Below are 24,862 nucleotides of genomic sequence, written 5' to 3'. Positions count from 1 at the left end.
AGAGAGAGGGAGTGTGTAAGAGAGAGGGAGAGAGAGAGAGAGAGAGGAGGAGAGAGAGGGTGAGAGAGAGAGTGTGAGAGAGAGCGGGAGAGAGAATTATTACTAATTAATAATAATTAGTATTTTAATTGTATTGTATTGATATTATTTATATGTACGCTTTGGCAATAAGTACATTTGTATTTCATGTCTATAAAGCAATTTGAATTTGAGAGGGAGAGGGAGAGAGAGAGACACCCACAGGGAAACATCAGAGAGTGGGAATTATTACTAATTAATTATAAATAGTATTTTCACCTTAATGTATTAATATTATTCATTTTTAAAATAAGTAGAAATAAGTACATTTGTATTTCATCTCTATAAAGCAATTTGAATTTGAGAGAGGAAGAGAGACTCTCACACCAACATAAACATGTACATATTTATTGATTTATATTGTTATTGTTTCTGTTATTGTTATTATGTTATTGTAATATATTGTTACATTTATCATCATCATCATTATATTTCACATTGTTATTGTAATATCATTATTTAGCATATTACTTATATGCATGCTTTCCCAATAACTACATTTCTATTTCATGCCAATAAAGCAATTTGAGAGAGAGAGAGAGAGAGAGAGAGAGAGAGAGAGAGAGAGAGAGAGAGAGAGAGAGAGAGAGAGAGAGAGAGAGAGAGGGGGAGATGCATTCACTCAGGGAGGGAGAGAGAAGTAAGATCTAATCACAGACACATTCACTGAGAGACAGAGCTCTAAATACACTCTAATTGCTTTTCTTCTCCACCAGCACAGCTGTAATAGCTGTTGACATGAGTCACCTCATGGTTCTGCCTACGGAAATCAAACACATAGTACCTCATTCTCATCAACAATAATAACACATTTTATGTATGCAGGGCTCTTTGAAAGCGAATCATTTTTAATCCATACCCCCCCCCCCCCCCCCCCAATTTGGAATGGGCAGACAAGTCTTCTCTTCTCCTCTTATTGATTGATTAATGTATTGTTTGATTGATTTGATTTATCAGCTGTTTGATTGAAGGATTGATTGATTGATTGATTGATAAGCTGTTTGCCTGAATGGTTGTTTGAGTTGTTGGTTGATGTATTTAATCATAGATTGATTGATTGATTGATAACGTGATTAACTGAGTGATTGATTAGTAAATTGCTTGGCTGTCTGAAGTGTTGGATGTTTTATTTATTGTTTGTTAGGTTGGTTGATTGATTTGTTAATAAAGTGATTGGCTGTTTGATTGATTGATTAATTTGTTGAGTTGTTGGTTGATTTATGTAATCACTGTCAGATTGGTTGGCTGTTTCATTGATTGATGAATTTGTTGAGTTGAATCACTGTCGGGTTGGTTAGCTATTTGTTTGATTGATAAGTTGTTGGTTGATTCATTTATTCACTGTCTGATTGGTTGGCTGTTTGTTTGATTGATGAGTTGTTGCTTGATTTCTTTACTCACTGTCTGATTGGCTGGCTGTTTGTTTGATTGATTAACTTGTCGACTTGGATCACCGTCTGATTGGTTGGCTGTTTGATTGACTGATGAGTTGTTGGTTGATTTCTTTACTCACTGTCTGATTGGCTGGCTGTTTGTTTGATTGATGAATCTGTTGAGTCGGATCACCGTCTGATTGGTCGGCTGTCTGACTGACCGGTCGTCTGATTGGCCGGCGCGCTCAGTGCCGAAGGTGCAGTTCCGGGAGGCGGCGTACGCGGTGAGGGAGGACGAGGGCCGGGTGACGGCGCTGGTGTTCCGCAGCGGAGACGTGAGCTACAGGTCCACGGCCCGCTGCTACACCCGTCAGGGCTCCGCCCAGGTCACCGCCGACTTCCAGGAGCGGCCCAACACCGACGCCTCCGTCCTCACCTTCCTCCCAGGTACCGCACCCGGCAGGTGGAGCCCCCCCCCTGGCGGCTGGGTCAGAAATGATCCCAGCTGACAGTAACGCTAATAACCACACATTGCGACAGTGGTGTGCAGAACTGCATCTCTGCGTCATAACTCTCTAGTGGATAGGCTACAGCAGCAGAAGTTTAAAAAATAAGTCTAATAAATACCTCATAAAGTGCTCACTGGGTGTAGATAAGTCAGTAAAAACATTTTTGTTCAATTGACAATTGCTTATATGTTGTAGAGATACAGATGACATAAATCTATAAACTGGCATGCATTTAAGTTTTAATTAGATAAATTAGTATATATTGACAACTCAACTGACAACTCTTTATTTATAATATGCTGTATATTGAACAAATTGTGTGTGGCGGCTTGAGCTCTCTGGATGCACGTACCTACTAAATCACATCACATTATATTATATTATATTATATTACATCACATTACATTACATTACAGGCATTTAGCAGACACTTTTATCCCAGAGCGATGTACAAGGCACTGTAAATCGAACACAGGAACAAGTGTGTTCAGGACCCTAGAGGACAGTATGGTTCCAAGTCCTAGCGTGATCACATAGATACAAATTGAACCCTTGAAGAGCTTACCAACTAGCATACGAGTACAACAATAGCTATATATAAGTGCAATTATAATCTCACACAAACTAAGCACATAATGCTGCTTCTCGACTCTTAAGCCTTATGGCAGGTACACTAGCCTTACGGAGACCTCCCCGCCTGACTGTGGTTGTCTCCCTGCCCAGGGGAGGTGGAGCTGACTCTTACGCCTTAGGGCAGGTATTCTAGCCTTACGGGGACCTGACTGTGGTTCTCTCCTGACTGTGGTTCTCTCCTGACTGCAGGTCTCTCCTGACTGTGGTTCTCTCCTGACTGTGATTCTCTCCTGACTGCGGGTCTCTCCTGACCGCGGTTCTCTCCTGACTGCGGTTCTCTCCTGACTGCGGTTCTCTCCTGACTGTGGCTCTCTCCTGACTGCGGTTCTCTCCTGACCGCGGTTCTCTCCTGACCGCGGTTCTCTCCTGACCGCGGTTCTCTCCTGACCGCGGTTCTCTCCTGACTGCGGTTCTCTCCTGACCGCGGTTCTCTCCTGACTGCGGCTCTCTCCTGACTGCGGTTCTCTCCTGACTGCCGTTCTCTCCTGACTGCCGTTCTCTCCTGACTGCGGTTCTCTCCTGACTGCCGTTCTCTCCTGACCGCGGTTCTCTCCTGACCGCGGCTCTCTCCCGGCCCAGGCGAGGTGGAGAAGCCGTGCGTGCTGGTCCTGACGGACGACACGGTGTACGAGGAGGAGGAGGAGCTGAGGCTGGTGCTGGGGAACCCCAGAAGCGCCTCGCCGTTCGGGGCGTCCGTGGGAGCCCGGGGCGAGACGGTGATCAGGATCCGGGACGAGGCGGACAGTAAGGCCGATTTGAGGAGGCGCCCCTGCGTAACGCGATAGGTCGGGCAGATACGCTGTCACCTGGAGTGTGAGATTGGTGTTGACTGTTAGCGCTTATCAACATGGGCCATATGCGCTCACGGTGCACTGTGTCCAATTCCCTCTTTTCCCTGACCCGGTCGGTGATTTAAAATCAGACATCAGTGTTGCTTTCTCACTGTCTCATATCAATCACAAATCCCCATTGATAACACAGGTATAAACTCAATATAGTATGTGTAAACCCCCCCCCCCCTCCCCCTTCTCTACCCTAGTTTAAACCCAAACTAAATCTGAGAACTGAACACCAGTACCCAAATCTAAACCCTGTGAACTACATGTAACACCCACCTTCCAAGCCCCTTTTTCATATCTAAATTCTCTCTAATTTAATCCCATCAGTCAAAAAAGTCTACTCTGCAAGGGGTTAATAACACCTCCCGACTCAGTGACTCAAGCCCGGACCTAAACTCTCTGTGCTCTACCCCCCCCCCCCTCAGAGCCCATAATCAAATTTGGGGAGACCAAGTTCAGCGTGAGCGAGCCCAAAGAGAGCGGCCAGGTTTCCATGGTGAAGATCCCGGTCCTCCGCGTGGGCGACGCCTCCCAGGTTTCGGTGGTGCGTGTGCACACCAAGGACGGCTCGGCCACCTCCGGGGAGGACTACCACCCCGTGTCCGAGGGTGAGGCTCCTTACATCACACACCGGGCTCATTACATCACACACAGCCCTCATTACATCACACAACGCTGTCATTACATCACACTTAATCCCACTTCTGTCATTAATCCCACTTCTGGGATTGGTCAACTGCCAGCCTGTTAAAAGAATCTCTGTTTATACACATTTGATGAATGGGTTTTTGTTGTGGTTCATTTTCAGAACACACACACATACATACACATACACGCACACATACACACATACACACACAGAAAAAAAGGAAGAAAAGGCTCCAGTAAAAGGCTAAATAATTGCCATTTTACATAACTCTTACAGTCGAGTGCAATTAGTCGAGTTTTCTCTGGCTTCAGTGACTCCAACCGGAGAAGCCATTTCTCCGTGATCAGGCAAACACACACACACTTGCGTGAAGCTTAAAGAGGAAAAACATAAAAAGGTTTTAAGGTTTTAAAATGGTGAACGCGTGTGTGCAGACGTTGTGTTCAGGGCTGGGGAGACGCAGCACACGGTGGAGGTGGAGGTTCTGTACGACGGGGTGCGGGAGATGAGGGAGGCCTTCACCATCCACCTGAAGCCTGACGAGAACATGGTCGCCGAGACGCAGGTGGGAAGCACACACCCGTCACCGCGCTCAACCTCAGCAACTTCACTGTGTTCTGGAGTCAGCGGTCAGTTGTGGAGAGTCAAAATGGCCATATTGCTTATTTCCTGAATTTCGTATAGCAAGTCAATTAATGATTTAAGGGTGGTTTGGAGTAGTTTAATAACTGCTGCTACTACTACTGCTACTATTACTAACACTGCTGCTACTACTGCTACTACTACTACTGCTACTATTACTACTACTACTACTGTTACCACTACTACTAGTACTGCTGCTGCTACTATTACTACTACTGCTAATGCTAGTGCTACTACTACTGCTACTACTACTACTAGTACTGCTGCTGCTACTACTACTACTGCTACTGCTGCTGCTACTATTACTACTACTGCTAATGCCAATGCTAGTGCTACTGCAACTGCTACTACTGCTACTACTACAAAAATACTTATAATAGTAATAATAAAAATAATAATATTTTATTTGTTTATTGCTTTTCATTTTCCCGTGAAAGTCTCCAAGTTTCCAAGAGCGATGTAGTCAATTAAAAATGCAGCTGACAGCTGTGGTCTCTTAAAGGAGCTCCAGCTTGTGAATTTCAGTCCAGCATAATCTCTCCTGTATGAGATTTCACTCCGACGCCGATCAGGAATAATTAGAGATTTAACAGTCCATTCTTGAAATATGAATATTGCATTTTTTCTAATTTCTTTTCCTTTTTTTTCTTAATTTATCTTAATACCCACCACCCACCACCCACCACCCACCACCCAAGCTGGCACCTCAGTACTGCCCCCTAGTGGCCACTACCTTATTAACATGAACGTTGACGTGGCGGTCATTAAAACCCACACCCTGAGCCTGCCAGAGGAGGATGGGCTCCCTCCTTGAGTCTGGTTCCTCCCAAGGTTTATTCCTGTCCGTCCCACTCAGAGGGTGTTTCCTTGCTCCTGTCACTCAAGGCTTGCTCTTGTTGGGGTTTGGGTCAGGGTCCACTGTGAAGCGTGTTGTGTTAAATGTTTCTAAAATGTTCTATACCGGGACTCCCAACCCTGTTCCTGGACATCTACCATCCTGTATGTTTTCACTCCAACCCCAACCAAACACACCTCAGTCAACCGCTGGAGATCTATCTTGAGCTGCTAATTAGCAGAATGAGGTGTGCTTTGTTAGGGTTGAAATGAAACGTGCAGGGTGGTAGATCTCCAGGAACAGGGTTGGGCAGCCCTGGTGTAGCCCATTTTACTGTGAAAAAGAGAGGATATCCGCACACTGGATTTTACAGCTCCCACTGATTTAAAAGACGAAGACCCTGCCGGTGGAAACGTTGCAGCCATAAATCTGTGTGAGCTATAAAACTCAGAGGGCGGACATCTTTACTTCTTCACCTGCAGTTACTGATTTTCTTTCTGCACCTGTAACCCACTTGGGCTGCATGTGCACACAAGCCCATTCGGCCCTGCTCCATTTTACAAACATTTATTCACTTCAATTCCTTTCAATTTTATTACACTCTCACAGAAGTCACAAAGACGCTTTATAGAGTAGGAGAATTGTGGAAAGGAAAAGGGCAATGCCAGAACCACAAAATACAAAGTACACGACGCAAAAAATAAAAAAGCTCAAACAGTGGCGAGAAAAAAACCAATGGGAATGAATGTGAGTAAAGGCAGGATGGGAAAATGTCAGTGTAGTGTCGCAACCCTAGGAATGTCTCTTGAGCTGTACTTCTAATAAGTACAGTTCTCATGTCCGGTTTTAATGTTGCACCCCCCCTATCAGTCACTGTCTGCCAGTCACAGACTGCCCTGGGTGCTGGGGTACCAGATGCCCCTGTGGTTGGTCGGGCAGCTCGGGGGGGGGTGGAAGCTATTTAGTGCACTGTTGCCTTGTTTTCGCGGTCTTCTGCATCCTGTGGCTAAGAGAAAATATGCACTTGTTTTGCCTACTGCACTGTCTACTGCACCCCAAGTTTATTTTGGCTTGTGCTTGGGCCCACAGCAGCCTGTTTCCAAATAAACTGTGAATTTCAGATGCCACATTGTTTTCGCTTGGTCCAGGCCGTTACAATATTTACAATACTTTATTGCCATTACAATACTTACAATACTTTATTGCCATTACAATACTTACAATATTTACAATATTTACTTTATAGCTGTTACAATGCTTATAACGCTTTACTGCCGTTAGAATGCTTTATTCTGTTTGTCACCATGGTAACGTTTCCCGCTGCGTGACCTCACAGCTGAGCAAGGCCATCATCTACATCGAGGAGACGAACAGCATGGCCGACGTCACCTTCCCGTCCGTGCCCCGCGTGGTGTCGCTGCTGCACTACGACGACATGGCGGCCAGGGCCCAGGAGGGCCTCCGGCCCCCGGCGGGGTACCCCGTCGTCTGCGTCACGGTAAGGGCCCCCGCGGGACGGGAGCGGACGCTTCACACCTTTAAGGCCCGGGATTATTTGGTATTATTTGGCCTCGTTTGTGTGGTAAACGGACTGCATTTGTATTTGCGCTATTGATTTTATATCGATGCCTTACATTCGCCCATTCGCACGCCAATGGCGATAGGCTGCAATGCAAGGTACCGATCAGCTCGTCGGCAGTAATTGGTTGTATACAGAGGACGGAGGATCGAACCGGCAGCCTTCCAAATGCGAGACGACTGTTATTACCTCCTGAGCTAATGTCGCCCCACAACAATGTATCACACTGTTTATTGCTCGCTAGTGCAGGTTTTTTTCTTGTTTGTGTAAATTGGTTGAATGTTCAGTTGCGTCGTTTACAACAGCTCTGGGTCAAATACATAATTGTTTTGGATTCAAATACTCTTCTGTGCTTGGTTTATCTTGTCTGGCGCAATTGAGCCAACCAAGGGGACCAGAAGGCAGGGTTTGTTGGGGTTGAGGCCTGGGTGCACTGTGAAGCGGACCCTGTGATAAATGTTCGTAAAAATGTTCTGCTGGAGATTATTTCCTAGGTTACAATACACCAGACAAGCTCAGTAAAGCGTAGGAAAATATTTCAGACAGTGTTTCTTTGCTGTTGTTTTGTGATATTGTTTAATGCTTGCTAGGGTGGTTTTGCCTCTTGTTTGTGTAACTTTAATGTTGAGTTGCGTAGCTTACGAGTCAAAGGAGTCCGCACTTGCGGAACTTGTCTCTCGTGGGATTATGCTTACCCCCACGAGGGGATTACTGCACTTTCAAACCCCAATGTTTGCATTTGTTTGCGTTGTTCAGTCGCTTTGAGAGGGTCTATGAAAGGTCAGCGAAGTTTCTGTAGCTGCGTTTCCCCATACTTTGGTTAGTGGGAGGGATGATTTATCTCACACTTTTTCTTTATGCATTATACACGTTTGACGAGACAATATTGTTCGACCGTATATGCAGAGTGGACTTGCCACTTCTTTTTAGTTTCTCGTTATGGGTTGAGGTGAATCGTGTCAAATCGTGTCAAACCGTGATGCGACAAACGACAAAGATAACCAACTTCCACCGACGTTTGCATCAGCTGTGTCAAACAACACGCTCATCGCATGTGCCGCACCAGAACAGTGCACGTGCAGTCGTTTTCACATGTTGAAGACGTTTTAATTACACGTGAGAGAATTTGACCAGGCGTGAGATTGTGTTCTAAGAAGGGCTGGGGTCAAAGAACGTGGATTTGCTCTCTAGGCTCTCCCGTAGAAGTCTCTGCCGGACCATATGAAGGAATTTCATTGGCTGCCTTGTAGCCTGCAGGATCTCAGCAAGAAGGCGTGTGGGGAGGGGGTGGGAGGGTTCACGATTGAGGTCTGCCTTCCCCTCCTCCTCCTCCTCCCGCAAAGGTCTGAGCCTTTACGGTTTAGAATGGAATAATCAGAGCTGTGTAATTATGGAGCGGAAATCAGATATTGAGTTCTCCTGCTTTCACACGCTGGGTGAATGGAGAGGTGTCTGCTTTTCAATCTGCAGAGGTAAGTCCCACAGGTGCAGTGAGAGTGCTGTAGACGGCTGCTGAAAGAGACGCTTTCGGGCTGTCCGTCTCTTGACGCTGTGTGTCTGTACGGGGTGTGTGTGTGTGTGTGTGTGTGTGTGTGTGTGTGTGTGCGTGCATACATCTGTGTGCGCACGTGTGTTTGTAGGTCTGTGTATATTTGGCTGTGTGTGCATCTGAGCATATCTGTGTTTTATTAATAAGTGTTGTCAGTAGCACCTGGAATAGTTTATTCACTCTCTTTTTCCCTCGCTCTCCCTCTCTCTCCCCCTCCCCTCTGTCTCTCTCTCTTTATCCCGCTCTCTCTCTCCCTCCCTGTCTCCCTCCCCCTCTCTCTTTCTATCCCTCCCTCTCTCTGTCTCTCTCCCTCTCTGTCTCTCTGTCTCTCTCTCTCCCTCCCCTCTCTCTCTCCCTCTGTCTCTCTCCCTCCCCTCTCTCTCTGTCCCTCTCTCTCTCCCTCTCTCTCCCTCCCTCCCTCTGTCTCTCTCTCCCTCTGTCTCTCTGTCTCTCTCTCTCCCTCTGTCTCTCTCCCTCCCCTCTCTCTCTGTCCCTCTCTCTCTCCCTCTCTCTCCCCCTCCCTCCCCTCTCTCTCTCTGTCCCTCTCCCTCTCTCTCTCTCCCTCTGTCTCACTCTCCCTCTCTGTCTCTCCCTCTGTCTCTCTCTCCCTCCCTTCTCTCTGTTCCTCTCCCTCTCTCTGTCCCTCTCTCTCTCCCTCTCTCTCCCCCTCCCTCCCTCTCTCTCTCTCTCTCCCTCCCTCCCCTCAGGCGTGTAACCAGAAGTACTCGGACTATGAGAAGACGGGCTCCATCTGTGTGAGCGAGAGCATCAATGACACGCTGACGCGTTACCGCTGGCTGGTCAGCGCCCCCAAGGGTCCGGACGGGGTGGCCAGCCCCATGCGCGAGGTGGACTTCGACACCTTCTTCACCTCCTCCAAGCTCATCACGCTGGACTCGGTCTACTTCCAGGCCGGGTCGCGGGTCCAGTGTGCCGCCCGCGCCGTCAACACCAACGGGGACGAGGGCCTGGAGCTCAGCAGCCCCATCGCCACCGTCAGCCTGGAGGAGGGTGAGTGAGCAGATATACACAACCGTGTACACACATACACACACACACACACACACACACACACACACACAGCTCAGCAGCCCCATCGCCACCGTCAGCCTGGAGGAGGGTGAGTGTACACATATACACAACCGTGTACACACACACACACACACACACACACACACACACACACACACAGCTCAGCAGCCCCATCGCCACCGTCAGCCTGGAGGAGGGTGAGTGTACACATATACACAACCGTGTACACACATACACACACACACACACACACACACAGCTCAGCAGCCCCATCGCCACCGTCAGCCTGGAGGAGGGTGAGGGAGCGCCCCGAAAATACACACACACACTGCCCCCCACCACCCCGAAAATACACATACACACTGCCCCCTGTGACTGCACCACCACCCCGAAAATACACACCCCGAAAATACACATACCTCGGTGGCTGTACTGGGGCTTCAACCGCCAATCGTCCACCAGGCCCCCGTCAGTGACTAGTCCACCCCTGGTATTGGTCTTCATTGTTACCCTGTGCTTAATTAATCAATTAGCACAGTTGATTACACCGTTAACTCACCTCACCTGGTTACCTGGGTCTCAACAGGGTGCTGAATTTAAGGTGAAAACAAAAACCAGCAGACCCTGCGGCTCTCCAGGACCAGGGTTGGAGACCACTGCTATGGGCTACAGACTGCTCCTTTGTTGTTTACTGAGTAGGTAATATATAGCTGGGATCATCAAAACTAGCCCTTGATTGGCCAGAATGTCTTCACACCTGACTCCCAGGTAAAGTGAGCCAAGGGACACCATGGTTACTGAGAACCTACAGCAGAGCTCCTCAAATCTGGCCCTCACATCCAGCTATGGTGTTCTTTTCTCCCGGGTAATTGACTGGACCCGAAAATGGCCGCCATGGGTGCAGGTTTTCTGTTCTATCTCAGCGCTGTGAGACCTGCACCCAAAAACCTGTACCCACCCGGGGCCTTTTCCGATAAGATTAGACACCTCTGAATTAGTGCTACCGATTGGTACGAATGTCTTCACACCCGACTCCCAGGTAAAGGTACAGAGTCATGGAATGAGGACTAGTTACACTCTCTGTATCGTGGAATAGGGTATATTTCCTTGATCACTCCCTACTCCCCAGCTAGACCACTCCGGTCTGCCAGCTCTGGTCGCCTTATGGTTCCCTCTCTACGTGCACCTGGCAGTCGAGCTGCACGTTCACGCCTGTTTTCCGTTCTGGTTCCTCAGTGGTGGAATTACTTGCCTACCACTGTCAGAACAGCAGAATCCCTCCCCCTATTTCGACGCAGACTCAAAACCCACCTTTTCAAGCTCTACCATAGTCCTCCCTCCTGATTTCCCCTGCCCCTCCTTTGTGATATCCCTATCCTTGTCTAAACAAAAAAAAAAAAATGCACTTATGATCACAACTATGTTTAGAACAGCATTTCATGTGTATTTTGCTAGTTCTGGATGTGATGCTTTGACTTATGGTAGAACCTATGCACTTGTAAGTCGCTTTGGATTAAAAGCGTCTGCCAAATGACTAAAATATAAATATGAGGACTAGTTACACTCTCTGTATCGTGGAATAGGGTATATGAGGACTAGTTACACACACTCTGTATCGTGGAATAGGGTATATGAGGACTAGTTACACACACTCTGTATTGTGGAATAGGGTATTTGAGGACTAGTTACACACACTCTGTATTGTGGAATAGAGTATTTGAGGACTAGTTACACACACTCTGTATTGTGGAATAGGGTATTTGAGGACTAGTTACACACACACTCTCTTTATCGTGGAATAGGGTATTACGAGGAATTGGCTACACTCTCATTGTGGCAAGCACCAGCAGATTATGCTGAGTACACGTTGCCTTTGCCAAGGAGTGATGTGTTTCCTGGGTAGGTGCCAAACCTGGTTAGGTTTTTCTTTGGATGTCAGTGAAAACAGGTGTTTCTTTTAAAATTGTCAGCGTTCTGGTACAGGAACCTCTCTGGTGTCTAAAGGGTGAATCTGTTTCAGATTGAAAGTGTCTTATCCAGAGCTTGAGTACCTATCCTCAGGGAACAAAGTGTTTATGGGTTTATCTCTCCTCTTACTGAAGAAAAAGGAAGTGTGTGATGGGGAGTGTTTCCCCATAATTCCTTGTGGTCTATCTCCATGATTCTGTGTGTGGTTTCCAGAGGTGTAAAATCCAGGTTCAGAAAGTCAAACTCCTCTCCAGTATTTTATTAGCAATCCTTCAGCCAGGAGGTAGAGCTAATGAGTGACTTTGTTGTACGTCGCTCTGGATAAGAGCGTCTGCCATTAATGTAATGAGTGAAATTAGCTGGCTGAAAAACTTTTATTTTCTGACCCCTGGACTTTCCAGCGGGGCGGCACGGATGGTGCAGTGGGTAGCACTGCCGCCTCACAGCAAGGAGGTCCTGGGTTCGAATCCCCGTTGGCCGGGGCCTCTCTGTGTGGAGTTTGCATGTTCTCCCTGTGTCTGCGTGGGTTTCCTCCGGGTACTCCGGTTTCCTCCCACAGTCCAAAGACATGCACGTTAGGCTGATTGGAGAGTCTAAATTGCCCGTAGGTATGAGTGTGTGAGTGAATGGTGTGTGTGCCCTGCGATAGACTGGCGACCTGTCCAGGGTGTATTCCTGCCTTTCGCACAATGTATGCTGGGATAGGCTCCAGCCCCCCTGTGACCCTGATCAGGATAAGCGGGTTCAGATAATGGATGGATGGATGGATGGACTTTCCAGCTCTGCTGGTTTAGCAGCTTGGCCTTTTAGGTTTTCTGTGTGGTGGGATTCTCACTGTCTGTCGGTCCTGTGTGTGAGCGTTTGGGTTTTCCCTGCGGTGGGACGTCCTGTGTGTGAGCGTTTGGGTTTTCCCTGCGGTGGGACGTCCTGTGTGTGAACGTTTGGGTTTTCCCTGCGGTGGGACGTCCTGTGTGTGAGCGTTTGGGTTTTCCCTGCGGTGGGACGTCCTGTGTGTGAGCGTTTGGGTTTTCCCTGCGGTGGGATTCTCACCGCGTGCCCGTTCCTGTGCCCGCAGGAATGTGCCAGCCCCGGAAGGTGGGCACGGTGGGGGCGGAGCCTTTCTCCGCCAAACTGCGCTACACGGGCGCTGACGACCCCGAACACGCCAACCTCATCAAGCTGACGGTCACCATGCCCCACATGGACGGTGAGGAATGACCCTTCCCCCGGGGTGATGTGTTCAGGAAGTCATTTCTGCTGTTTTATCTGTCTTCTAGAAAACCAACAAGACAATGAACACTAACTTCTGCTCACAATGTGAGGTAGACTGTGATCATTCATTGACTCTGTGTCTCACACTAACCCCTAGATACAATAATAATGATAACTTGTGTCTAGTGTGTTATATTTATAGTATGTGTACATAATCTAAAACTGCCAATGAGGTGAGTTTTGAATATTGCACAAGCTAATATTTTGTACTCTCTCTTTCCCTCGCTCTCTCCCTCTCTCTCTCCCTCCCTCTGTGTCTCTCACACTGTCTCTCTCTCTCCCTCCCCTCTCTCTCCCTCCCTCTGTCTCCCTCCCTCTCTCTCTCACTCCCTCTGTCTCTCTCCCTCTCTCTCTCACTCCCTCTGTCGCCCTCCCTCTCTCTCTCCCTCCCTGTCCCTCTGTCTCTCTCTCTCTCCCCCTCCCCTCTGTCTCTCTCTCTCTCTCTATCCCGCTCTCTCTCTCCCTCCCTCTAAAAAAGAGTTTACGTCTTATTACCAGACTAAAAGTCTTGTTAGGACAGACATGTTTTGCAGTGCAGCTCTGACCTTTCGGGTCCCCCCCCCCCGCCCCTCTCTCAGGCATGCTCCCGGTGATCTCCACGCGGCCGCTGTCCAACTTCGAGCTGACGCTGAGCCCGGACGGCACGCGCGTGGGGAACCACCGCTGCTCCAACCTGCTGGACGCGGCCGAGGTGGGCACGCGGCACGGCTTCCTGACCGCCGCCACGCGGAACCCCGAGCTCATCGGCGAGACCGCGCCCTACCAGTACAGCGCCCCCCTCAGGGGCGCCGGCACACTGCGCTTCTACCGCAACCTCAACCTGGAGGCCTGCCTGTGGGAGTTCCACAGCTACTACGACATGTCCGAGCTGCTCACTGACTGCGGGGGGACCATCGGCACCGACGGGCAGGTGGGGCTCCACAACGCACCCCTCCTGACAGCCCCACACACCCCCCCCTGGAGATCCCCAAACTCCAGTCCAGTCCAGTCCAGTCCTGGGCGTGGTAGAACCGCAGCTTCCCTTTTTGATGATGGAAATGTGTTTTTTATTTTAGTCGCATTAACAGTAACTTGCTGTGACAACAGTAGCGCAAGTAAAACAGTGGATGTCAAGGGCATAGAATAAACAACCGAACAGGTCAGGTAAGGTACTGTTTGTATGTGATCGGCTATAAGGCCATGAACATAGGTCAAGTCTAGCTACCATGCAACTATATTCCTCCTCCCTCCCACTGATGCCACCCCCCTCCACCCACATCACTATATGCACTCTTAATCACTTAAAGGTACAATAGGTAAACACCATTGGCTGAGGCAATTAGAACCAATTTTCAACCAATGAGCTTGAATTATTGTACGGCTGTGCAGTGTTTTTATTTTTTGTATGATGGTTGGGCAGCCCTGCTCTGGCTGTTGAGAGAGGTGTGCCTTGCTAGAGTTGGAGAGAAAACCTTCATGACAGTAGATCTCCAGGAGCAAGGTTGGGCAGCCCTGCCCTAGCTGTTGAGAGAGGTGTGGCTCTGTTAGGGTTGGAGTGAAAACCTTCATGACAGTAGATCTCCAGGAGCAAGGTTGGGCAGCCCTGCCCTAGCTGTTGAGAGAGGTGTGGCTCTGTTAGGGTTGGAGTGAAAACCTTCATGACAGTAGATCTCCAGGAACAAGGTTGGGCAGCCCTGCTGTAGCTGTTGAGAGAGGTGTGGCTCTGTAGGGTTGGAGTGAAATCCTGCGTGACAGTAGATCTCCAGAAGGAGGTTTGGACAGCCCCACTCTCAGGGACGAGCGGAAGGTCTTAGAGCTCCAACAAGCTCCTGCACCTGATCTGCAGTGTTCCGTCTGTACAGGACGCGGAACCAGGGCTGTTCCCCACCCCGGGGAATGGGTCTGGGGTCTGTTGGACGTTTGTGTTCGCCTTCCCTGAGTCTCCTCTCCCGGACTCCTCTTCTCTCCAGCCTCGTTTTCCGTGCGCTTGTTTGCCCAGACGAGGCGGCGCCGGCTCACTGCTCCGCCCTTCTCCTCGCCGTGACCCCCTCGGGAAGGCTGCCGCTCTCTTTAATCGCCCCCCTCCCCCCCCCCTCCGCCGCCTCGTCAAACGGGGAGGTGTGAGCTCACAGGAACCCGCTTTAACGCCGGTCGTATTTACCTGGGTCTCTGCTGCTTGTAACATCTCCGTCCCTGGTGTTCCGCATGCCGAGTGGCTCCCGTTTAAACGCGGCCGCCATGATGAAGGTAATTTAAAAAAAACCCCGCTGTCAACAAGCCACGGAGGTCCCAGGGGAAACCGTGTATTCATTTAGAGTATCGGAGCTGTTGGGGCTAATTAATACTCCTCACGTCCGCGCGGATGTGTAACGCAGCGCTGGAGGAACGAAGCGCTCGTGCTTAATTGAAAGAGGCAGAGTTTGTGGCGAGACCGGTCAGGTTGCTCACCGCTCCTTCTCTGTATCTGCGTTGCTGTTGTCTCCGGAGCGCCGGTCAGGCCCCTCACTCTCTCCGTACCTTTCGGCACATCCCCGGGTCTGTGTTTGGGAGCGTCTCCGCGCGCGGGTTCCCGCAGACGGCCGGAGGAGCCGGGGGGGGGGGGGAACACCGTGGCCTCGTCCGGCCGCGCCGTCCGTCTCGTTTCTGAGCGTAAATTAGGATTCGTCTCACTTCCTGCTCGCTGAACTCCGTCTGACTCACGAGCCTCACAGACGAGCTGCTGCTTTATTCTCTGAGAGCACCTCGCGCTGGTGGGTGGATTCCTGGGAGTCCCGACCCTGGACTTACTGTGTCCGCCCTGCAATTTGGCCTTAAACGCACCTCCTAAAAAACCCTGGGCTGAGGGGAGAGGGGTGGGACAGATTGCTCTGTCGCAGTCAGGGGTGCTTCAGTGCCCCTTTGTTCTACCAGCACCGTGTCATTATTGGGAGGTGGGTTTTTTTGTTTAGACTCTGTGGTCCTGGTTAATTGTCTGTTCCCGAAGTCAAATGGAAGTTGTTTTGTCTGGCTCTAACAAGAGTTTATGCAGGAAGTACCTTCTGTATCTCTGATTTATATATGTTTTATATGATGGACCGGGGATCTGTATACCTTGGCTGTAAAATGACAGCACTGTGGGTACAGGGGGGTGCAATGAAAGAGCTGTGGATCAACAGTGACCTCTAGTGGAGATTCAGCTGTATGACCACAACAATGCCATTGTGAGCTCAAATACCCTGAGACCAGTGGTCCTCACTCCTGGTGCTGGAGAGCCACAAGGTCTGCTGGTTTTTGTTTTGGTCTTAAAATCAGTAACCTATTCAGACCCAAGAAACCAGGTGAGTTTACTCAGTGATTAACTGCTTTAGTTGATCAATTAAGTGCTGATTAACAAAGAAAGCCAGCACACCCTGTGGCTCTCCAGGATCAGGAGTGAGGACCACTGCCTTAGACAGTGATATAGAAATATACATGTAAAAAAACCCAAATAAAAAACACTGACTATCTGACACATGTCAGCCATTTTGTGTGAAATACTACTACAGCAATACTACTACTACATGTGGGTAATATGACCTTGATTAGAAGTCTAGGGTCACAGTCCCAGAAGGAGTAGCCTCTGACAGTAAGATCCAGGATGTAAGGTCTGGATGTGTTTGGAAGCCCCAGGTGAATACCAGGTAGCCTTCATCTTCCCGGTCTTCAGCACTGCTTCACAACTTATGTCTCTTGACATCTCCAGAACGACGGTAGATTTTTTATTTTATTTTTTGTTGATAAAAACCATCTTTCAAAACCAGAAAAAGATAAAAGGTAGGCAATCCCTTCTGACATCTGTCAGAAACGTGCGTCAGCGAGTTAGCACTGAAGATGTACTCGGAAGGATATGATGTTACCGTGTGCTGTCAGCCGCTGAAATGCACCAGGTACCCTTGGCCCGGATTTTTACAACATATTATTTATAGTTTTTTTTTTTTTTTTTTTTTTTTTTCGGTGCCTCCAGTTACCCTAGCTCAATCCGCTAATTAGCCATATGCACCATGACCGATTCACTCGTACGTCAAACCACAATAAAATGCTACAACCCAGAACATTTATCAACTGCTGTTTATATCACTGAATGTGGCTGTAAGAGACAGATCACGTAAACCATCAGGGTAATTAAATAACTAAGAGCAGAAATGGTCTGAAATCCAGAGACGGATACGGCCCATTGTCTTGCCCATCCCTGTCAGGATGACTGACCTGTTGTTTCTCCCTATTGGCTGACAGGTGCTGAACCTGGTCCAATCGTACGTGACGCTGCGGGTGCCTCTGCACGTGTCATACGTGTTCCACTCGCCCGTGGGCGCGGGCGGCTGGCAGCACTTCGACCTGCAGTCGGAGCTCCGGCTCACCTTCGTGTACGACACCGCCATCTTGTGGAAGGAGGGGATCAGCAGCCCTCCCCAGGCTGAGCTGCAAGGCAAGGGAGGGGGGGCACTGTTTACCCCTTTTTATTACATTACATTTCATTATATTACATTACTCTTATCCAGAGCGACATACCGTTGATTAGACTAAGCAGGAGACAATCCCCCCCTGGAGCAATGCAGGGTTAAGGGCCTTGCTCAAGGGCCCAACGGCTGTACAGATCTTATTATGGCGACACCGGGGATCAAACCACCGACCTTGCGTGTCCCATTCATTTACCTTAACCTACCGGTCACCCCTTTAAATCAACACAGGGCAGAACATCGCTGTTGGAGCACTCTGTATGGCTTAAAATGTTCAAACTCATTGCACTGCTGGCTGAACTCAATCAGTGATGTCATTGTAGGTGTTTTACCTCAGCCACCAATGCAGAAATCCCTGCTCTGACATCACAGATTTAGGTGTGGCCAGCCATGCAACGTTCAAAGACATGAACTTTATATTCTGAATCAACCCGACTGTGAAAAATTCTGTGAAATTCCCTACCGCAGGGAAATTACTGCGCTTTGATCCCGGATCTTGGCGCTTGTGTTTGCATTGTTGCTCTGGATAACAGCATCGCATAAATGCCAGTGGTGAAGATCAGTGAATTATGCAGTGCGAGTGTTAGGAGTTTCCGTTCTGTGGATGTCTGCGTTTTGACACTGCCTGCGTTTCCCTGATGAACCTCAGGTGCCCTCTACCCCACCAGCATGCGCATCAACGAGCAGGGCCGCCTGGTGGTCAACTTCCGCACCGAGGCCCGCTTCCGGGGACTCTTTGTGACATCACACTCCGGTGGGTTCCGTGGCCAGCTCTCGGTTCCGGAAACCGGATTCTAGAGCCCTTGTTGTAGCGGCTAGGCAGGGACAGTTCTGAAATTGGGTTCTAGAACAGAATCTCAGACGTGTTGACCTCGCCTCTCCAGTCTGGCGCTTGGAAAAGACTCACAGTCTACCCAAATGTTCTATGGTCACAGCAGTTTCTTTGATGTGAATGTTAAATGTGCCTGGCATCTCTATTGACTCTGTGAATAGGCATTCTCAAGGAGAACCTGTCCAGTATTTATTCTGTAGCCGTAGCAGTACGAAATCCCATTTTAGTTATAATATTTCAGTATGCATGGTTTCTGTGAATGTGTTTTTTTCCTGGTCTGGCTCCAGCCTCGCCGCTGGCCTCCATGATCATGTGTGCGGACCACCCTGGCCTGACCTTTAACCTGACCCTGGTGCGGACCGAGCCCACCTACAACCAGCCCCTGCAGCAGTGGACCTTCATCTCCGACTTCGCCGTAAGTACGCCCGCGCCTCCCTCCTCTTCCTCATCGTCTCTGTATGCCAACCCCGAGACTGCTGTACACGACTCCACTACGACCATGTGGTGGTTCCTGTGTATGTGTTTATGTTTATGTGTTCACAATTGTCTGACATCTGTTGTGTGATTTATTCGCTAACACCTGTTCCTTTATGACTAAAAACTATTGAGTCCCTAGTGCAGATGGCGTATGGTATTTGTTAATCTGAGCATCCCGTGTTTTATTTGTACAGACAGCCTGTAGGTAGCAGCGTTGTATGAGGGGGAGGGTACTTGACTTGAAACTTGCAGGTTTGATTCCTATTGGGACACAGCCATTGTACTGTACAAGGCTTCAGGCAGGTTTCAGTAAAATATCTAACTGCAGGGCTCTCCAGCTCTCCATTTTTGGAGCGTTTGTTTCAGAGAATTTCAGACTGAAAAAGATATTTCGGAGCTCGTCTCCTAATTGGGATGCATTACTGTGCTCCAAAATTTTAAACAATTGGCCTCCTTGGAGATGTTTTTTCTGGAAGAGCATTGAGCTGTATGAATGGACGGTGTGGAATCTATGTGAGCATCTGCTGAATGTTCATGTGTTCTGCTGTAGCAGACTGCAGGTGTGCCAGGTGTGTGTGGTTCTTCTGTCTGTCTGAAAGGTGCTCCTCGGGTGATTCCTCACCCCTCTGCTCTGTCTCTCCTCCCCCAGGTGCGGGACTACTCCGGGACCTACACGGTGAAGCTGGTCCCCTGCACGTCCAACCCCAACCAGGAGTACACCCTGCCCCCCGTCTGTAACCCTCGGGAACCCATCACCTTCGACCTGGACATCCGCTTCCAGCAGGTGAGCCCTGACACTTTGTCATGGATGCTGTTTTTTTAAATTAGACCACCATTATCTATCTACATAGAGGACTTCTGCATCTCTTCTGTGGCTTCTCTTAAATATACTCATTTGTGTGCCTGTGTGTGTGTGTGTGTGCAAGGTGAGCGACCCAGTGGCCGTGGAGTTCAGCCTGAACACACAGATGTTCCTGTTGTCCAAGAAGGACCTGTGGCTGTCGGACGGAACCATGGGCTTCGGACAGGAGAGCGACGCGGCCTTCTCGGAGGGTGCGCCTGCCTTTTAAATTTCCTGAATGTTCTGTGTTGCTTCTTTGCTTCTTCCCCCCTCACCCCCTGTTAATTGCCGCTGCAGGATAATACAGCGTTTGAACCTGAATGTAAGAAGTGTAACAGTACGTGTTGGCTGCAGGCGACATGATCTACGGGCGTGTGATGGTGGACCCTGTGCAGAACCTGGGCGACTCCTTCACCTGTAACATCGAGAGGGTGTTCCTCTGCACGGGCGCCGACGGATACGTCCCCAAATACAACCCCGCCAAGTTCGAGTTCGGCTGCCTGGCCGACTCGCCCTCCCTGCTCTACAGGTTCAAGATCATCGTGAGTACGCTGCTCTAGCACCCTGAGATACGCCTCAGTTGCGGTATTTCTCATTAGAATATCTCCTTCTGAAGGCGTTTCTGGTCTGTGTAATTGTAAACGGTCTGGGTCTGTGTTTCTCGGTCCTCCCTGAAGGACAAAGCCCAGCCCGAAACGCAGGCGAGGTATTTCGGGAACACGGACTTCAGAGCCGTGCTGGCTGTGGACGACCCGGAAGCGCTTTCCCTGGTGAAGCAGCCGGGGTCAGACGGGTTCAGAGTGGACACCTCGGCCATGTTCCAGGTTTGTTCTGGTGTATCGTCACACTTCCGTGCCACGGGAATCAGCCTAGATGCAATCTATCTTTAACCAATGTTACTTTCAGACACATGCAAGGGTCTGTTCGGTTCTGGTACTGTGAGCATACGCCTATGTAGCCCACGCTATGCTGAACTGGAAAGCCACGTGTTCTTACGATCAGAAAATGGATGTGGTTCATTCCCTCTCTGCCCTGTCTCTCTTGTCCTTTAACTCTCAGTCTCTCACTTCTTCCGCTCTCAATCTGAATTTTTCTCTCTCTCTGTCTCTCTCTCCCTCTCTCTGTCTATCTATCTCAGTGTAATTGTACACTCTGTCTCTCAGTGTAATTGTACACTGTCTCTCAGTATCTCAGTGTAATTGTACACTCTGTCTCTCAGTATCTCAGTGTAATTGTACACTGTCTCTCAGTATCTCAGTGTAATTGTACACTCTGTCTCTCAGTATCTCAGTGTAATTGTACACTCTGTCTCTCAGTATCTCAGTGTAATTGTACACTCTGTCTCTCAGTATCTCAGTGTAATTGTACACTCTGTCTCTCAGTATCTCAGTGTAATTGTACACTCTGTCTCCAGTATCTCAGTGTAATTGTACACTCTGTATCTCAGTTTCTCAGTGTAATTGTACACTCTGTCTCTCAGTATCTCAGTGTAATTGTACACTCTGTCTCTCAGTATCTCAGTGTAATTGTACACTCTGTCTCCAGTATCTCAGTGTAATTGTACACTCTGTCTCTCAGTATCTCAGTGTAATTGTACACTGTCTCCCTGCAGGGTGCGGCCGGTCGGGAGTGGTACATCCACACCATCTACACGGTGCGCTCCAAGAGCAACGCTAACCGCGGCCTCCACAAGAGGAGCCTGGAATACCACTCTGTGTCCGGGGGCAGCAGCCTGGTCCCAGGGGGCCACTCTGTGTCTGTGGGCAGCGGTCTGGTCCTGGGGGGCCACTCTGTGTCTGTGGGCAGCAGCCTGGTCCCAGGGGGCCACTCTGTGTCCGGGGGCAGCGGTCTGGTCCTGGGTAACCGTTCGCGGTCCAGACGGTCGGCCGCGGACCAGCCCGACGGGGTGGACCAGATCGGCGCCGACAACAACCGCGGCACCAACATCCTGCACATCGCCCTGGACCGCACGCAGTCCAGCTACGCTCGCGGCCCAGCCTCAGACGCCCTGGCCCCCCAGGAGCTGACGGGGCCGGGGGCCGAGCAGGGCCTGGTGACCGCGGTGGGGGTCCTGGTGGGCCTCCTGCTGACGGTCGTGGTCGCGGTCGCGCTGGCCCTGCTGCTGCGGTCCCGGCAGAGGAACAAGGAGCAGGAGGCGGGGCCTAAAGCGCTGAGCAGCAGGGAGCCAATGGTGACGCGGGGAGCCGAGACGAGTGACAGTTCGGAAGTCTGACATCACAAAAACGTGGAGGTGTCTGGGAAATCTACTGAAAAAATGTCACGATACGTTTCCTTGTTTTCTATGTTTTGTTCCACTTTGTTTCTCTTTATTATTTTGTTTTACTTTATTTTATTATTTTGTTTTACAAGTGCCTCAAAAACTCACATCTGGAAAATGTTCTCTGGAGGAGGAGCTTTCTGTCCTGTGGGCGTGGCTCCCGGCCCTCTGGCTGAGGGACTGCTGTGATTCGTCAGTCATTTACCCAAGCCGCAAAGTGACTGGCTGCCTCGGGGATCTGAGCCGGCACGGAGACAGATCCGTAAAAGCAAGTCCCACACTAGCCTGAGGTCACCAGCAGTTGCAGTGTGTGCCAGGGTAGTCCCCATTGCAATCACAGGCAGATAAAATGCACACGGAGCTTATCCTGGTCTGTTATGATGCACCCAAATCTGAATGAGAAATATTTACTCTTTATTTCTCAGACTGTGAGATGAACCTTATTGAATGTTTGAGCTTTAAAATTCAGGTGCGGGATAAATGTTGGTTTGTTGCAGTGGGGATTTATTTCGCAGGATAGCTTGGCGTAGTCGATGTGTGTTAAGTGGGATACCATCTTCTGCCAGTTTGCTTCGGCGAGCTCAGTGTGTCTGAGCCTGCTAGTCCGCCCTTCTTGGAAAGAGGCACTTGGTTTCAATTCAGGTTTTCTCTGAAGTGTTTGTCGACCCAAAAAAGGAACGTTTAATTTATCCAAAGGTGCTAGAGGTATACTTTTTCTGCTGAATCCAGGATATACAACAAAAGATTCACTTTTTCCTTTTTTTTAAATAAAGAGCCCATTATTATAATAATATTCATGGAAACGCTAAAGTTGGTACATAACTGCATTTTATCATCAACTTGAGGAACTGCAAGGTTCATGTTATGTGGTTTTTCTTTTTGTAGTTTAGCAGTTTGTTATTGTGTTTTCCCCGACGGCTATTTTTCTCGGTTTGCAAAGTGATTAAATTTGGACTGGCGTACAGTCGACTCAAAACACTTTTTGGATACTCAGTTTATCTAGCGGTTGTCTCAAGGACTCCACTAACTATTTTTTCCTAATAGGGACAGAGGGGAATACATGTCTGTCTACAATGTGTTTTTTTTTCTGTGTGCTGCAATGCAGGGCTGCCCAGCACTGCTCCTGTAGTTCTACAGTCCTGTAGGCTGTCACTCCAACCCTAACAAAACACACCTCATTCAACAGCTAGAGATCTCACTGAGCTGCTAATTAGTAGAGTCAGGTGTGCTAAATTTGGGTTGAAGTGAAAACCTACAGGAGGGTAGGAACAGGGTTGGACTTGGCATTGCTGATATGACTTCAGATGTTATTTCGTTCCAGTATTCATTTGAGGACATTTGATTTTCATTAAATACCTGTGGTTATAGTGTGAAATATCCGGTCACAGTTTACGGCATGTGTCGCCCATTTTGTTTCTGCCTCCTACTGGATGTTTACCTTTTTATCGATCCATCAAACGATGATATGATTCAGTTTGTATCGTTTGAAAGAGATTTAGGGTGAGAAAGAAAACTGAAATGATAGCACAGGGAACATCTTGACAGACTTATGTTCCTTGTCTGAAAATAACAATAACAATACTGACTGCAGTTTGATGAGGCAGTGAGTTGCATGGCTGGACCTTGTTGGAGGAACATGAAATGCATTTTCTTCCCAGAATGCACTATTTAACAGTGAGTCCAACGGCAGGACATCTGTCTAGTGTGACGGTCCGTCTTGGTCCAGATATAGGTCCTCATGCACAATGTTTATACTATAAAAACTGTTTGTTTTTTTTCTTCTTGTTTGTCTGTTTTTTTATTTTTAAGACGGCTGTGTCCGTTGTAATGTAGAGACAAAATGTCAGCTGGCGTACTGAGCGCTAGCAGAATCCACGGAAAATGAGTTTTTTTTCCCAGTGTTTTTGTGTTTTTGAGTTCCTACTGCTGTATTCATTTTATGTATTTATTTTCAAACTTTTATTTGTTATCTATTGACTTATATAGCACAAGAAAATCTTATATTCTGAATCAAAGAGAGTGATCTGGGCACTGTTCCACAAAGCAGGAGTACTGAGTTAGCCCGATAACTGCACAAAGTAAAACCCTCTTTTGGCTAAAAAACTATTTTTATTCAGTCCATATTCCAGATTTAGATGGGGTCTGGGTTTTACTCAGTGCAGTTACCCAGCTAATTTGGTAATCCTACTTTGTGGAACAGGCCCCTAGATTCTGCTAAAGGGAATTATTTTAAATAAGTTTGAAATGCAAGAATACACATTACTCCCAATTAAAAAAAGAAAAGAAAAACTTACTGGTACTGGCTGGCAGAGCTGGCACATTCTGTAGCTGCATGTCCTGTATGGAATGTTCCAGAAAGCCTGTCGCTGTCGTTCACAAATCCACATAATAATCTCTGTGTTTGTCTCTCTCTCTCTCGTGGGTCAGCACTGCAAATACAGCTGCCCGTTCCCCAATAAACTTTGACGTTTGCGGGTTTCTCTGCTCCCGACTTTCGCAAGACACAAGCGTGGGCCTCCCAGGGGTGCAGCGTGACGGCTGTCCTCTTTAGGCCAGCATACCTCAGCATCTCGTGCCGGTGCGATGCCAAACCAGAGCTGGACGCTTCGACTCGCGATGGGCGGGCGGGGGGTCGACTGTACGCCCCCCGTTTGGCCGTCGGGAATGAAGCCTGCTCTTTCAAACGAAGCGGGATTCGAGTTTCACGCTCAGAAGCCGGAATGCTATGCATTCTTTTCTGCGCCATTCTGAGACTTGTGTTGTGATTTTGTAATTTACTGCGTACGTGTCTTGCTTTTTCACCCGGCGACAGTCATCCCTTAGCAGTCCATCTTAGCCACTCCTGAATGAAACTGAATTCTATGTATGTATTATAATGTATGTATTTATGAATTTACATACGTATTGAAAATAAAAAAACTGTGTTTTGGTGAATGGTCAGTGTTAAATTTTGCCGATGTACTGTAATGATTTGTAACGTAGACCTCTGAAGCACAAAATTAAAGTGTTATGCAAAATAAAG

General features: G+C 48.6%; 1 protein-coding gene across 1 annotated transcript in view; it reads left to right on the top strand.

The window, feature by feature from the left end:
* LOC133133174 (FRAS1-related extracellular matrix protein 2-like) overlaps window positions 1-21,795 on the top strand; it is an 85,490-nt gene extending 63,695 nt beyond the window's left edge. The window contains exons 9-25 of the mRNA XM_061249239.1: window positions 1,701-1,898; window positions 3,173-3,337; window positions 3,858-4,040; window positions 4,516-4,646; window positions 6,895-7,056; window positions 9,394-9,697; window positions 12,762-12,893; window positions 13,537-13,868; window positions 17,189-17,381; window positions 18,062-18,166; window positions 18,532-18,659; window positions 19,371-19,505; window positions 19,648-19,774; window positions 19,917-20,104; window positions 20,240-20,386; window positions 21,175-21,278; window positions 21,330-21,795. Coding sequence (XP_061105223.1) covers window positions 1,701-1,898; window positions 3,173-3,337; window positions 3,858-4,040; window positions 4,516-4,646; window positions 6,895-7,056; window positions 9,394-9,697; window positions 12,762-12,893; window positions 13,537-13,868; window positions 17,189-17,381; window positions 18,062-18,166; window positions 18,532-18,659; window positions 19,371-19,505; window positions 19,648-19,774; window positions 19,917-20,104; window positions 20,240-20,386; window positions 21,175-21,278; window positions 21,330-21,795 — 3,200 coding nt within the window. The remainder of the gene's footprint in view (window positions 1-1,700; window positions 1,899-3,172; window positions 3,338-3,857; window positions 4,041-4,515; window positions 4,647-6,894; window positions 7,057-9,393; window positions 9,698-12,761; window positions 12,894-13,536; window positions 13,869-17,188; window positions 17,382-18,061; window positions 18,167-18,531; window positions 18,660-19,370; window positions 19,506-19,647; window positions 19,775-19,916; window positions 20,105-20,239; window positions 20,387-21,174; window positions 21,279-21,329) is intronic.
* Window positions 21,796-24,862: the final 3,067 nt, after the last annotated feature.

Source organism: Conger conger, chromosome 7, assembly GCF_963514075.1.
Source record: "Conger conger chromosome 7, fConCon1.1, whole genome shotgun sequence".
NCBI classification, from domain to species: Eukaryota; Metazoa; Chordata; class Actinopteri; order Anguilliformes; family Congridae; genus Conger; species Conger conger.
The sequence above is the reverse complement of the archived record's forward strand: the minus strand, read 5'-3'. Positions and strand labels throughout refer to the sequence as shown.